This window comes from Schistocerca serialis, unplaced genomic scaffold (genome assembly GCF_023864345.2).
Source record: "Schistocerca serialis cubense isolate TAMUIC-IGC-003099 unplaced genomic scaffold, iqSchSeri2.2 HiC_scaffold_897, whole genome shotgun sequence".
NCBI lineage: Eukaryota > Metazoa > Arthropoda > Insecta > Orthoptera > Acrididae > Schistocerca > Schistocerca serialis.
Genome location: NW_026048515.1, coordinates 2191290 through 2206253, shown reverse-complemented (window position 1 = coordinate 2206253; position 14964 = coordinate 2191290). Strand labels below are relative to the sequence as shown.

The 14964-nt window shown below is 38.1% G+C and overlaps 1 protein-coding gene across 2 annotated transcripts in view; it reads right to left on the bottom strand.

Moving 5' to 3' along the window:
- LOC126452545 (acetylcholine receptor subunit alpha-L1-like) overlaps positions 1-12981 on the bottom strand; it is a 179466-nt gene extending 166485 nt beyond the window's left edge. For both annotated transcript variants that reach the window (XM_050091109.1, XM_050091110.1), the window contains exon 1: positions 12863-12981. In XM_050091109.1, the coding sequence (XP_049947066.1) occupies positions 12863-12926 (64 nt within the window). In that variant the 5' untranslated portion in view covers positions 12927-12981. The remainder of the gene's footprint in view (positions 1-12862) is intronic.
- Positions 12982-14964: the final 1983 nt, after the last annotated feature.

Below are 14964 nucleotides of genomic sequence, written 5' to 3'. Positions count from 1 at the left end.
GATCTTGGAGAACACTTTATATATAGTATTTTGCAGGTTGATTCCTTGATAGTTCTGGCAGTTTAATTTATCTCCTTTTTTATGTAGGGGCACATAATACCCATTTTCCACTCCATTGGCACGCTCTCCTCCTGCCAGATGCTCATATTACTTCATATATTGTTTTCCACAGTGTTTCCCCACCACATTTGAGAAGTTCTGCCTGGGTCTGATCTTCTCCAGGTGCCTTATTGTTTTTAAGGTTTTAATAGCTTGTATCACTTCCTCCAGCGTTGGTTCTGGTGTTAAGACCCTTGGTCCATAATAATATGAAATATTGTCTTGTATAAATAGCTCTAAGTGTCAAGTGATCACTCAGTGTGGATGCAGCATATTTTCAATGTCATATTTCTGTATGACACGGCATTGTTCCACAAGTGAGGAGAGCTCCAAAATCTTGATTTCCTGATGGGTGTGCTGGATTTTATCACCAATGGTGTGCAGTAGGTTACCCACATCCTCCATGACAAAATCGCAATGTACTGGAATCGCAGAAAATAACCTGTCCACAATAAAGCTAATTCTTCTTTAAGGTCACCAATGATGTAAGGCTATTATCAACTACATACAAAACATGTACACTAATTTCAGATGTACTTAAGACCACTCTTTTTTATCACAGACAAAATACACAATGTCAACACTCAAAAAACAATACAGAACAAAGATAGTCCATGTGTACAGAAGGTGCTTCACTGATCAAACTCAGTTAATTGACTGTTTTAGTGTGACACCAAAAGTCATTTTTGTAGCATGAAAGAATACCACCAAAATCTTTAAAACGACACTGAGAAAGCACATTATTCAAAATTCATAAAGTTCCAACAAACAATTAATGCATGACAACTTGGTGAGCGGCATTTTTTATACTCATCCTCTCCAGCTGCACTGCTAGATCACCACAAGTGAAAGTGAAAGGATCAAACAGTGTTACTGTGACAAGTCGCGGTGACCAGTGGGTATATGGCAGGTCACATGTCAAATTGACAAAGTGTAGGTCTTGTGGGAGCTGTGTGTTAAATAAGGAACATGACTCAGCAGTGCAGGCAAGTTACGTGATCAAATTTCCAATGTGTTAAGCAGTCTAAATACAACCCTGAGACTACTACAGCTCATAGCAGAGTATGATGACTTTTCTAAATATTAAATTAAAAACTATGCAAATTGTGGAAGCAGTCATATAAACTACTTTTCATCAACAATTAGTTAGTTGTGCAACTATTTACCAAATGAGCTCTCAGTAAAGTTATCTCTCTCATCAAGCAGTCAAAATACCACTCCATATCATTAGACTCAATTCCAAATGTAGTTGCATTAAACAGCTTGCTTTAATAATCGGGTATTTAGAGGAACACATCCCTATTGAAAGATTTGAATCATTTATGCCTAACCAGGGCCACAAAGCTAAGATATGTTTCAAGACTTGAGCAAGTGTACAAGAGAGAATGATTTGGATATTAAGAACCACCACAGTCAGTCTTACGACATTGCTTCTCTAATGAATGAAGGGCCATCAAGTGTTGATAATGGCAGAAAAAGTATTCAAGTATGGGTGACTTACCCTACAGTGGAGTGTGCGCTGATATGAAACTGTGTGCCGGTCCAAGACTCCGCTGTAGAGTGAAAATTTCATTCATGAAACAACCTCCAGGCTGTGGCTAAGCCATGTCTCTGCAATATCCTTTTTTCCAGGAGTGCTAGTTCTGCTAGGTTCGCAGGAGAGCTTCTGTGAAGTTTGGAGGGTAGGAGATGAGGTACTGGCGGAATTAAAGCTGTGAGGACGGGGCGTGAGTCGTGCTTGGGTAGCTCAGTTGGTAGAGCACTTGCTCGCGAAAGGCAAAGGTCCTGAGTTTGAGTCTCAGTCCGGCACACAGTTTTAATCTGCCAGGAAGTTTCATATCAGTGCACACTCCGCTGTAGAGTGAAAATTTCATTCTAGAAACAACCCCCAGGCTGTGGCTAAGCCATGTCTCCTCAATATCCTTTCTTCCAGGAGTGCTAGTTCTGCTAGGTTTGCAGGAGAACTTCTGTGAAGTTTGGAGGGTAGGAGATGAGCACTTGCCCGCAAAAGGCAAAGGTCCCGAGTTCGAGTCTCGGTCCAGCACACAGTTTTAATCTGCCAAAAAGTTTCAGCTTGTACTTCTATTGGTGACCATATTGTCAGTACAAATCCATGTGCCATCATGATGCGTACTCAAATAACTTTGGGTACAATGGTCTGCTGCTTCTCTCTCTTCCTCAGCACTATATGCATGTGTCATTACTTCTCCTATGACAACTCTTCCATTGTTAACCAACGGTGGTTGTGGACTCATATGGCATTTGTTTGCGCCACCTTACGTACCATCTTCTCTGTCAAAAACAATGACAACACTATTATTCAGAATGTCCCTTGTAGATACAATTTTGAATATAGACCATTAGAGCTCCTCTGCTGTAATATCAAAATATGGACAAGTCAGATACATTCTCAATAATCTATTTTGAGACTGCACTGCTTGTTATTATCAGAATGGTCCTCATGCACTCTTACTGGAAGACAGATGTCCAGTATAAAGTGGAAAAGAGGTGATCATATTGAGAAAAAAGTACCAGCTACATTATATAATTGAATATGATTTTGTCAGTTCATTTTTCAATGTCATTTTGGAGAGTGAACTCCTAGCATTGTTTCACCATTTAAATAACTGTACAAGATGCATGTTAAATAACAAAGGGCTTGAATTAGCTGTATTTTTTTGCCTTCATTATGATACCAATTCATTGCAACATGGAACCTGAAACTGCTAGGGACCACACACCCTCTTCCAGTAGCTGCCAGCAATTCATGTAGATTTGTAATATTAACTTCTAAATCAAGTCCATGACTCTCAACAGCATCCCAGATGTGCTAAATAGGACATAGGTTGGTTGAATGCGCCAGGCAGAAGCAGCCAATGCTCCTCACTGCCGAGGCTGTTCATTAGATCACTCTGATATTAGAGCAATCAAGTGGTTAATTTTCTTTGTTGGGGACACTAATTTAAAGCTTCAAGTGGTGGTTTAGGTTCACCAGGTCTGCCTGTTTGTTGTCCTATGAGGGATGTTGGAAGACAAATCACTAGTTCCATTTTATGCTTTGGAAACAAACATTACACACACAAGGATATTATCAATAGCCAGGACTGTAACCTGTCAACTACCATGCTCTTTGACCTTATGTACATTGAACTTTCAAAGGCTGTGTTCTTGCACCCATATCTACTGCTGCTAATTCAGTTACTCATAAATGCATGTGCCATGTGAGACATGGTACACACAGGTATTAACTCATAATTATGGTTTATGTGCAACATAGCAAGAAGCCATTTCTTGTAGTACTGCACCTCACATGCTATCTCTGTCAACTACTGATTGGATTAGGAATATTGGTGGGAATAATAGCTCTTCAACATGGGAGATAGTATGTATAATTCAATAGTCCAGCGTGCATGAAAGTTAAGTCAATAGCTTCCAGTAAATATTCCTGATGACTAAATTAATCAGACAGCAGTAGTATGTAGGATTATGGGCATTAGTTGTAAAAGAACCATAAACTGTTGTGCTTTATAGATAAGAAATATTGAGAAAATACATCACATCCATTTCAAAATAGAAAAACAATGAAGAAAAACATTAAGTCAAAAATCAGTGAATTTATTTCAATATTTTTTTCTTAAATTTCTACTGTGGACATGTTTGAGCTCTGTGATTATATGTGCCAATTTCATATTTTTGTATGCTTATTGACACAAGTCTGTTTCTAAACGAAGATGCCTATGCTGTTTTAGGTCATTCTGCGAATGAGATGGCACAGTGGTTAGCACACTGGATGTGGATTCAAGAGGTTGATGCTTCAAATCCCCATCTGACCATCAAGATTTTAGGTTTTCTATGATTTTGCTAAATCACTTAAGGCAAATAACAGTATGGTTCCTTCGAAAGGACACAGCCGATTTCCTTCCCCAGCCTTCCTTGATCCAAGCTTGTGCTACCTCTCTAATGACCTTGTTGTCGACAGGACATTTACCTCTAATATCCCTTTCTTTCTTTAGGTCTACTGTATCAATTACCCCACAACTACTCAAAATGGAACATAAATTACATTGAGTTTGCTTGTAACAATATTATGAAAAGTTGCTACTCATCATATAGCGAAGATGCTGAGTCACAGATAGGCCAAACAAAGACCATTAGGAAATGAGTTTTTGGCCAACAAGGCCTTCATCTGAGATAGAACATACACACACAGACTTGCGCAAATGCAATTCACACACACGACTGCAGTTTCTGGTTGCGGAAGCCACACACACACACTTGTTGTGCCTATCTGCGACTCACGATCTCCGCTATATGGTGAGTAGCAACTATCCTTTCCATAATACTGTTACATTCCATCCTGGATTTTCCATAGTTGTATTGAATTTTCTTGTACAATTGGGTCACTTATAATGTAAATTATGTACAGTGTTTGACAATACTTAAAATTGCATAGTGACCTGCCTACTAGTCTTTCAAGAGAGAGTGATGGTGCTTTTGTGTGTGGGTGTGTGTAAGGGGGGGGGGGGGGGGAGAGTGGTGAGATAATACACACTCTAAGACCAAAAAAAACTCTGAGGGAATTACCTGAATCATACAGAAACTGGTGCATGTGATGTACAGACAAACAAATGATATGATTACAATATAATAGAAGGAGACATTCCACGTGGGAAAAATTATATATAAAAACAAAGATGAGGTGACTTACCGAACGAAAGCGCTGGCAGGTCGATAGACACACAAACAATTTTTTGAGGTGGAGGGTGGCATGCTGTTCTAATTTACGGTTGGGCTGTAGGAGGATGCTCTGAACAGCCGGTGTGGATGTGGGAGAGGAAAGATTAAGGACTTTTATTAAGGATAGGAGTTGACGGGTGTGTTCATTGGCTGAGTTGATGTGTAGGTGAAGGATTAGGTGGGTGAGGGCAATGGATTGTTCAGTTTGGAACTGGTATAGGGACTGATGGAAGGAAGGGTTGCAGCCAGAGATTTTTTTTGAGGTGGAGGGTGGCATGCTGTTCTAATTTACGGTTGGCCTGTAGGAGGATGCTCTGTTTGTGTGTCTATCGACCTGCTAGCGCTTTCGTTCGGTAAGTCACCTCATCTTTGTTTTTATATATAAATGATATGATTACAATTTTAGAAAAATTGTGTGGTTTATTCAAGAGAAATAGCTTCACAAAGTGCATAAGTCAATAACGCGTTGATCCACTGTTGGCCCTTATGCAAATAGTTAATAGGCTCGGCATTAATTGATTGGTGGGTAGAGTTGTTGGATGTCCTCCTGAGGGATATCGTGCCAACTTCTGTCCAATCAGCACCAAATTACAATTGTTGTTATATGGTTATGACAGATGGTCTCTTCATTTTTAATGACATATTCTTTTTTTCTGGTAGCTGAAGAGAAACAATGCTAACTTAGTATTTCCTCTTGTATCAAACTTTGGTACATAATTTGTCTGTGTGTCTAAAGTGAACTTTCCAACATTTTGTTTTGAGCTCTTCCAATCAAAAAGTCCTCAATATATGCATAAAATTGAGAAGATGCACTGTAGGAATGTATATGATTACCAAGCGCATCTGTGTGACAAACTCAATGTTTTTAGGGATAAATGTTGATTGTCAGTTAACATGGTATGAACACACAAACATACCAACAAAAAGAATGTCATCAGCATTTTATACTCTTAGATTCTAGTGTCAGTTTGTAACAATTAATGTCTCATGGTGACATCCTATTCCTATGTACATTTAGCTGTGGCTTTCTTTTTTGGGAATCAAAAGCACAAAACAGAAACACAGCTTTTAGACTGGAGAAAAGGGCCATAAGAATAAATAACTAAAAGTAGTAGTCATGCTCATTGTTAAGAACTGATTAAAAATCAGGGTATCCTTCATGTACAAGGAAAGGCCTCGAAACAGCATTTTCCATTAGGGAATAATATTATATAATAAATTGCCCAATTAGATGAAAAAGATGATTAAAATACTTCCACTTACAAAACCAAGCTACACGTACAGTTAAAACGAGTGAGGTGACACAGTGGTTAGCTCACTGGACTTGCGTTTGGGAGGACAACAGTTCAAACGCGCGGCCACCCATGCAAATTTAGGTTTTCCATGGTTTGCCTAAATTGTTCCAGGCAAATGCCAGAATGGTTCCTTTGAAAGATTATGGCCAATTTCCTTCGCCATCTGACTCAATCTGAGGTTGTGCTCCATCTCTAATGACCTCAATGTCAATGGGACATTAAACCCAATCTTCCTTCCTTCTACACAGTCGACGGTTATGTAAATGACTCAGAGTGTAGGTTAGTAATAACAGGTGTCAACTACATCACCCTGTCATATACAATATGCAGTCACAGTGTGATCCTTTACGAGCAAAGGCACTCAGCTATATAGTTCACGACAGAAATATTTTGTCATCGTCTTGAGTTCATCATCTCACTCCTCAAGGAGGATGGTGAATCAGTTTTTAAGAGGGACTGAAGGGAGGACATGGAAATCTGCTTGTTTGTGGTCCTGGAGTCATCAGCAGGAGTCCAGTGTGTCAAGTGGTGCAGGCTAGAGACCAATGAGGCAGTACAGTTGTAAAGACATTGACTTCATGGTTGGGTGGACATAGTTTGCTCTCGAAAGCTTATATTGTGAAAGACTTTTTGTTGTGCCTATCTGCAAGTCAGCATCTCTGCTATATGGTGAGAGCAACTTTCCTTTTCATAATATTGTTAGATTTTCCTGAATCGTTTCAGGCAAATGTGAGGATGGTTCCTTCAGCAAGGCTACAGCCATCCACAGTCCTACCCTCATAAAGCATACTTATGTATCATTTGTGTATATGTACTGGAGCTATCTGTTTCCATTGTATTGTGAAGTCAAATATTATACAACTGTAATATGATCCCTGGATAAATAAATAAACAAATAAATGTATTTTCAAATGTGTAATACTGCAGATGCCATATATTTTCATCATAGATCAATTATTGTTATTCACAAGGACCATGGAGAACAAATTGTCTGATTCTATGGGTCGTCAAATTCTAATAGATAATCTGTGGTTTAATGCCATTCAAGATTTTGATTTTCAGCTTTGGAATCCTTTCTTAGTAAGTAGGAAATAAAGGGTAAACTTCAACAACAGCTTAGGATTTCACAATTTTTCAAGAGGTGTTCCCTAAGGTTCTTTTTACAGTTACATCCATACCATACTCTGAAAACCACTGTTAAGTGCATAGCTGAGGGTATTTCCCACAGTACCATACATTACAGTAAAGTGCATAAATACCTGTGTGTGTGAACTGCAATTAGTCCAGTCTTGTGTTATTGGCATCTACAGGAACAATGTGCAGGGAGCTGTATTTCATGCCTAAATTCCTCACTTAATACTGATTCACGAAGAACTCACTATAAGTAGTATTTTGCTTAATAATTGTGGTCTATCTTCAGGCATCTGACAACACAGTTTTTTTAATATTTCTGCGATGCTCTCCCGTGTGTCAAACAAACCTGTGGTCATCTATGATACTTGACTCGTGTCAACTACCAGTGCAACAGGTACTACTGATTCTCGATGAGAGAAAAGCGCTCATCTGCTATGCTACACTCCTCTGCTTCAGAGGCCAAACTCATAGCATCAGTCCACTGTGTCAGACAAATCTGCTTGATTTATGGACCAGTGAGTGCTTGGTAAGAGGTTCTTGTACTGCCACTGAGTGTGACAGATGTTGGTGATAGAAGCTCATCATGCTGAGAAAACTTCGTGCATGGGCATGCGATCTGAAAAATGGCTTCGATCTTTTCAGGCAGAGGAACTGAGTCCTTGGACGAAATCTGATACCCTAAAAAATCAATATGTGGCTGTCCAAAAAACACTCTTGGCTGTCATCAGAACCATGCTACATTTATTTAGCCTTTTCAAGACTTGTATCAGGTATTGCTCATGTTGTTCTGTGGTTGATGAGAATCTTGTCTAAGTATGCAAAACAGAAGAACACTCCTTATAGTACCACATCAATAAACTGCCGCCATGTTTATGAGGCGTTTCACAAGTCGAACGTCTGATCGATATATACAGACTCTCGAACTATCCAAAGAGGGTGCAGAATGTCTTCTTCCATTACAGGTATCTGTATATACACCTTAGCACATTCTTGTAGACTGAAAATTGTCATGTCACATATGTATAGTTGTAATCTTGTGTTAGAGGAATGGTGATCCCTGCACAGCACTGTGCAACATCTTTCTTTGGTACCAGATGAAAGGGAAAGGACCACAGACAACTGACTGGATGTATAATCCTTTCTCTCTGCATGGCATGAAATTCTGCCTTTGCAATCAGGAACCGCTCTGGGGCCAGACATCATGGTCAACAGGAAAATGGCAGGCCGTCTGTGGTCTTGATACAATGAACAATATCATGAGACACCTCTTTTGGTGCTCCTGGGGGTCATGTCAAGGTTGGAAACCATTGTAATAAGCATGCATACTCCCCAGCATCTGCCTGCACAACTTTGGCTGAGAGCACCACTGCACAGTGACAGAAGCTTGAAGTTGCCAGGCCAGTTACACCATCCATCAAGTGTGCATTCGCCAGGTCTTGTAGCAGGTGGTAATGCACCAACAGATCAGCGCTGATGCAGGACTCAGTGACATTCGTGATCGTAAAATCTCACGAGTGCTCAGTGCAGCCCCAGGTCTAATTTCATACACTGGGTGACGTAGGTCGGTATTGAAGAGTTGTTTGCACCAGACAAGGTTCCTGGTCTACAACAGCATAGCAATCTCCAGGGAAAGATACACAAGTCTGACCTGGCATCCACTAGATACTTGTAGCTTGACTTCCGGTCACTGATAAAAAGGGGCTGGGACAACACTTGGCAATCAGAGGCACTGTTTATGTCTGATGGCTGCCGGCATTTTGGTATGTGTATAGAGATTTTCATGTATGTGCCTGGTTCCCTGATCCTCTGAGGTACGGTAAGATAAGATAAGACACTAGCAGACTGGGGACCTTTCTTATCTGTATGGTGATGAGGTAGCTGAGGAACAACTTCTAGACCTCCTGCAGTACTGGTTTCTATCACCACTGATGTCACACTGGGATAGTTATTTATCAATTCACTTGGTAGGGACCTGGACCTTAGCTGCCAGATTTTTGTAATCTGCCCATGTGACCCTTGTTGATGCTAGGCCATGACACATCACAGCGGGTGCACCAGTTGAGGCAGAGAACATCGTGAACAGTACTGGATTATTCGACGCCGTCGGCATGCTGTTGTGCACGGCAACTGATACACCAATCAACGCAGTAAGTATAGTGTCCACTATCCTGTCAGCCAAGATGGCCACCATGTCCAAAGGAATCTCCATCTGCCTGTGGTGACAACGTCTGCTCTACAATGTGCGCAGCAGGTTGCCCAGCACAATTCCAATGTCCACCCTGTTGTGGAAATGAAGTAAATATTAGGTAATTTCTGAGTCCCCTACATTCTCTTAGGTTAACTCTAGCCAGAGGTGTTTCTCTTGTGATGTGGAAACATGTGGTATCAACCACAATTTCATCTTTTCATATGCGCTGCTTCCAATTGTTGTAGTGATCACATATTCAATGGTGCCCTAGCTGACTAATGGCCAACATGAATTTAATGGAGTCAGCCATAACATAGAGGAAACTAGATTCCACTTGCATAAACCATAATGCTGGGTTGTGTAGCCACAAGGGGGCAAGGGCACTACAAGCTGTGAAACTGACAGAATCATCAGCTCCAATGAATCCCTCATAACAGATCCGGAGTAGTCGTACCTCCTGTTGTTGCAGTCTTAGATCATATCAGGGTCACCACTATAGATGTATTGTTAGATTTGTCAACCAATTCGTCATCCAACCTGTAGGTGCATGAAATGATTTATTATTGTATATGAATTGTCTCGTTATTACATTTACCTAAGGAGTTGAATGCTCTACAAAGAAATAGAAAGTTCGTGGTTTGACAATGCACAGTCTTTGTACAGATGAAATGTATATGAACTAAAAAAAATTTCTTGTTACTAAGATAAGAAAAACACAAGAACACATAAAAATTATAAAACTCTCTGACAGCTCAGAAAAATTCACTATTGATATCAGCGCCTCTGACAACTAACACAGAAAGCTGATTGACAGCTGCACTGTAACAACATGTATACATTCGCATGCACATGACACAACTCTGCACTACACTGCAAGAGAAACTGAAGCTTGGCTGCAACACTTACTACGCATATTTTCATACCCATATAGTATAATGCATACTGCTATGGCAAAAGAAGGTTGTCAGATGTGTTACTGGTGTTTCAGAAAGCAGTGAAGTCTGGAGGCCAATTAGTGAAAGAAACAAAGTATTAGGACAGTTCTCTTGTTAATTATACTCAGTTACCTACCACTCAGAAAATCAAATAAATTAACTACAAACTAAGACAGCCAGTTCATCAACATAACACATGCCACAAGTGACCAACCCACTAGCGAGATTTAGCAAAACAGAATAGCTACAAACACCTAGGCTTTGAACTTTTCAGTGCAATACCTTCACAGGCACACACTGTGTCATTTAACATTTTTAAGAATGTCAAACAAAATTGGCTAAAGAAAGACATCTTATACTATTGATGAAAGGTGTACAAACAAATGTTGGTTCAGGAGATGGCTAGCTACAGTTAATTAAAAAGCTCATATTTTTCTTGTAAAAGCAATGTCTATCACCTTTTCTACATAATCACATTAAAGATTTCTAAGTAATTATAAGAAAAGTAAAAATTGCCCATCTTATCAACAAAAAATGGAAAAATTAACTGTTACTATGAAAATCTGTTTATTTCTAATAAGATTGTGTGTTACCATCTTTAGTAATGACTAACAAGCCAGTTATTAAGTATATCATTAGTGATAAGTTTATTTCATTGTCAGTATGTGTTGTTCAAAGAAATAAAGTGAGTGGTACTGGCAAAAAATTTGACAAGAATCAAAAATAATCTATTGCTTCTAGTATTCTAAGCCTGTGAAGATTAGAAAAGGAATTTTAAAGCATAATTCAATTCAAGTTTTCTACTCTCTTTCTATTTACTCCCATTCACTTCTTATAACATGGTTAAGTAGATGCTATTCGAGTATCTATTTTCATATTCATGAGATCATTCTTTAATTCATTGAAAGATTTGCTAGAAATGTCATTGATGGCTCAGTAGTTGTACACTGAAGTAAAAGTCCTTTAAGGCAAATACTTTTTTACACATTCTTAGCTCTAAAGTTATGTGACACTATTCTGTTCAGAATGATTTTTTCTTCTGGACAAAGTGTGAGTTATTTTTGAAATGCTAAGCTTAAGGAAATAGATGAGCTAAACACAACCTCAACCAAAGTGGAACAGAAAAAACCATGCTTATCAGACATTATGAGACATACACTCAGCAAAATGTATTTGTAATTTCACTTGCATCCTTATACCACTTACTGCTGGCATCTCTCTGACATTTGACTTTCTATCCTGTTTTAATATGAGTTCACTGTCTCATACTCCTGACCAAACTGCTTCCTTAATCCCTACACAGCCCCTTTTCCTCCAAATCCTTTCTTCTGTTACCAGAACCTCTGGTTCTAAGAACTAACGGTTTTCACTTCCTATTTTTATGTGCATCTGATGCCATATGTTAGGTTGTAGTTTTATATAGTGATATCTGAGTATTTTCTTCAGTCAACAGACTACTTTGGTATTTCTCTCCTTAGAAATAGAAAAAATAAAATGCAAGTAACCACATATATGAAATCTTGCTTGCAAAATTTGAACAACACAATACATAGACAGGAGAGTCCATAGATTTGAAGAAAGAAGTTTACTGTATTGATGACAATAAAATGTTTGAATTAAATTTCATATACAACAGTGCTTTTGAGAGAAAATCCAGGTTGCCTCAGCAATTACTTCAGAACAATAACGCAAGGGGCAATATGAAGAAAGAAAAAATATTATCAACAAAATAGGGCAATCTTCATTTTTTACTGACTGTTGGCAGTTGCAAGGTGTGTTGCAACTATTAGTTAGCTGTAAGTGTCCTCTTGTACACAACTACACAGCTATCTAATTTTTTTCATATTTTGGAGTTTTATTGTGCCTATCTGCAACTCAGCATCTCTGCTATATGGTGAGTGGCAACGTTCCTTCTCAGTATTGTTACACTCCATCCTGGATTTTCCATTGTTTGATTTTTTCATATTTTGATACGTTTTCTTCAAATAGTATGACATCTGTTATTCTGATCTCTTACAAGAAGGAATCAATCTAACTTTATCACTGAGTAAACAAAATCTTTTAACAATTTGTTTTAAAAGTATTTCTTATCTCTACACTGCTCTTATCCAGCTTTCTTTCCTATTCTGTGTATTTTGAAGTAGATGAAAACTTTATGACTGGAAGGTTCATTGTTCATTATAAAAGTCCTCAAATACATTTATGTTGAGAGCATCCTGAACTACTTTGCACTAATGGAGCTAAAAAGTACTGCAAAAAGAAATGAAAGCTGTTGCTAAATTAACTCCACTAAAATATTTGGGTCAAAAACTGTTGCCAATTTGATTTTCAAATCTTCTCTGCAATTTGTGTACAGTATATTATAGACTAGGCACATTGCTCAAAAATATTATTATGTACAACCATACAACATAATTTGTTTGTGAAATTATAGACTATCATTTAAGAAAAAATAACATATTTTTATTACTTACTTGATGCAAAGACACATGCTAACACAACAAATACTAGGGCCAAACAACACTTTAAACAGCCCATGTCACTATGATTGAAGCACAACCACGCACACCTTCACACTGACAGCTGAGGGAGCAGCCACAGCTATCAAAGAGTGGGTAACTTTAGATCAAGCCACTAGAGGCAGCACCATCTAGAGATCACACTTTTTCTTGACAAAGTTTGCTATTACACCTGTTAAGGAGTGAAGTGATGCTTAAAACTATAAATATACTTACTTATGTTTTGGCATGAAATGTCACTGAATAAACTCTGTGAAATAATTTGGAAGATGCAGGATTCAAAGACTGCTACATACTCATTTGTCACTTTTTGCTCTTTAACTTGAGACAACTGTGGCATATTAGTATCCAGAATTCATAACTTATTAATTATCTGTGTTACTAAAATTATATGTTTCTTGTATTTTGGTACAATGCCTTAAGAAGTTCTCTTTACATTCACGGTATTGTAGCTAATATACATCTAGCTACAGGTTTCTTGTTAATTATTTATGTCATCATATTTATGGTGATACATTAATATCTCTCTCACACACACATACATGTGCCATGTGTGAATGCACATTCTTTGATGAATCATTAGATGAACCACAAACAAAATATTTCAAAAACTAGTCCACAATCAAATGAGGGTAAATAATTTCTACTTACAGATTGAAAGCTGTCACAGACATGAACAAAGAAAGAAGAAATTGCAACTGTATGGTCACTTAATCCATCAGTAGTGTGTCTATTTTTATTCTCAGGACTTCCAGAGAAGCTATTTTCACCTTTTCAAATTAAACAACATATCAATCGGAAGCTGTGCTTTTCCTTATAACATTTTACCTGCAGTATGATTAATTTTCTTTAAGGTGTTCCAGCTGCAAAACATGTAATCTGAGAACTTCTATCATATATTATTGCACTATATCAAAGTCATGGGCTACCACATCAAAGGCAGATTTGCCCATAAAATGATTTGAGTAATATATATAAGATGATACAAACTACTGTTCAGTCTTATATGTCAGTATAATATGCACTATGCTGTCAATAGAGGAGAAAGGTAAAACAGAGATTCTACATCAAATGTCATATATTAACTTTTTGTATAGACGTAGTCAGTTCTGCTAGCCATCTTGCATATTATTTTCTTGATGTTGTCCTTTTTTTTCATTTTATTTAACACTCATTCACTTTGCATGGATACCATAATGAAGGACGACCCTCAGGAATACGGAATAAGTTAAGCTTAACAAATTTAATCAGCTGTTAAAAACTGGCCTGATGATTAATTGTTATTAAATTCCTATAAACTATTACTGCTTACTCTAGCTAACTTTACAATAAGAAATCTGTAACTTAGAAAAAGAAATTGCTGCTTCTTTACTTACATTAAACAGATGCTGTTATCTCCCACTGATAACTTAAAATCAGCACGATGACACTGACATTTATGATAGGACAATAATTATCTGTCTGTTTTTTAAGATAGAGCCTTTTGCAGAGACTATTCATACTTGCCATACAGCCAAAAGGAACCTTCAATTCCTGTGTAAATAATGAAATACTTTGCAGAAGCAGTGATTAAATAAGAAGTTTTCTATTTGAATTAATAATGAGTCAGGATTTCTTACTTCGATCAGACGGAAGCAGATTAAAATCCTACAAAAACAGCTAAGATTGCAGGGAAATACTCATCCTGGTTTTATTATGATTGTGTAAATGTACAGGATAAAATAGTGCAAGAACTCCAAGATCTTTCAAGAATCCTCAGCAAAATGTTTGGTTATCTACAGCCGTTAGCTATCTTATTCTTACTGCTTACTGAATTGGCAGAACTTTGGTGTTACACACACACACACACACACACACACACACACACACACACGGGGTAAGGCAGCTAAGCTAGCCCCCACTCTCAAATACGCTACCAGAAAAAAAATTCAGCATCCCCAAGGACTGTGTTCAGTGGCGCTGTATGAATCACTGATTTATTTGTCACAGTCATTACTGATCAGGTGACACTGAGGAGGTCTGTTTGCATGCCCTCTGTTTTGGCTCTGCAGGTGGTA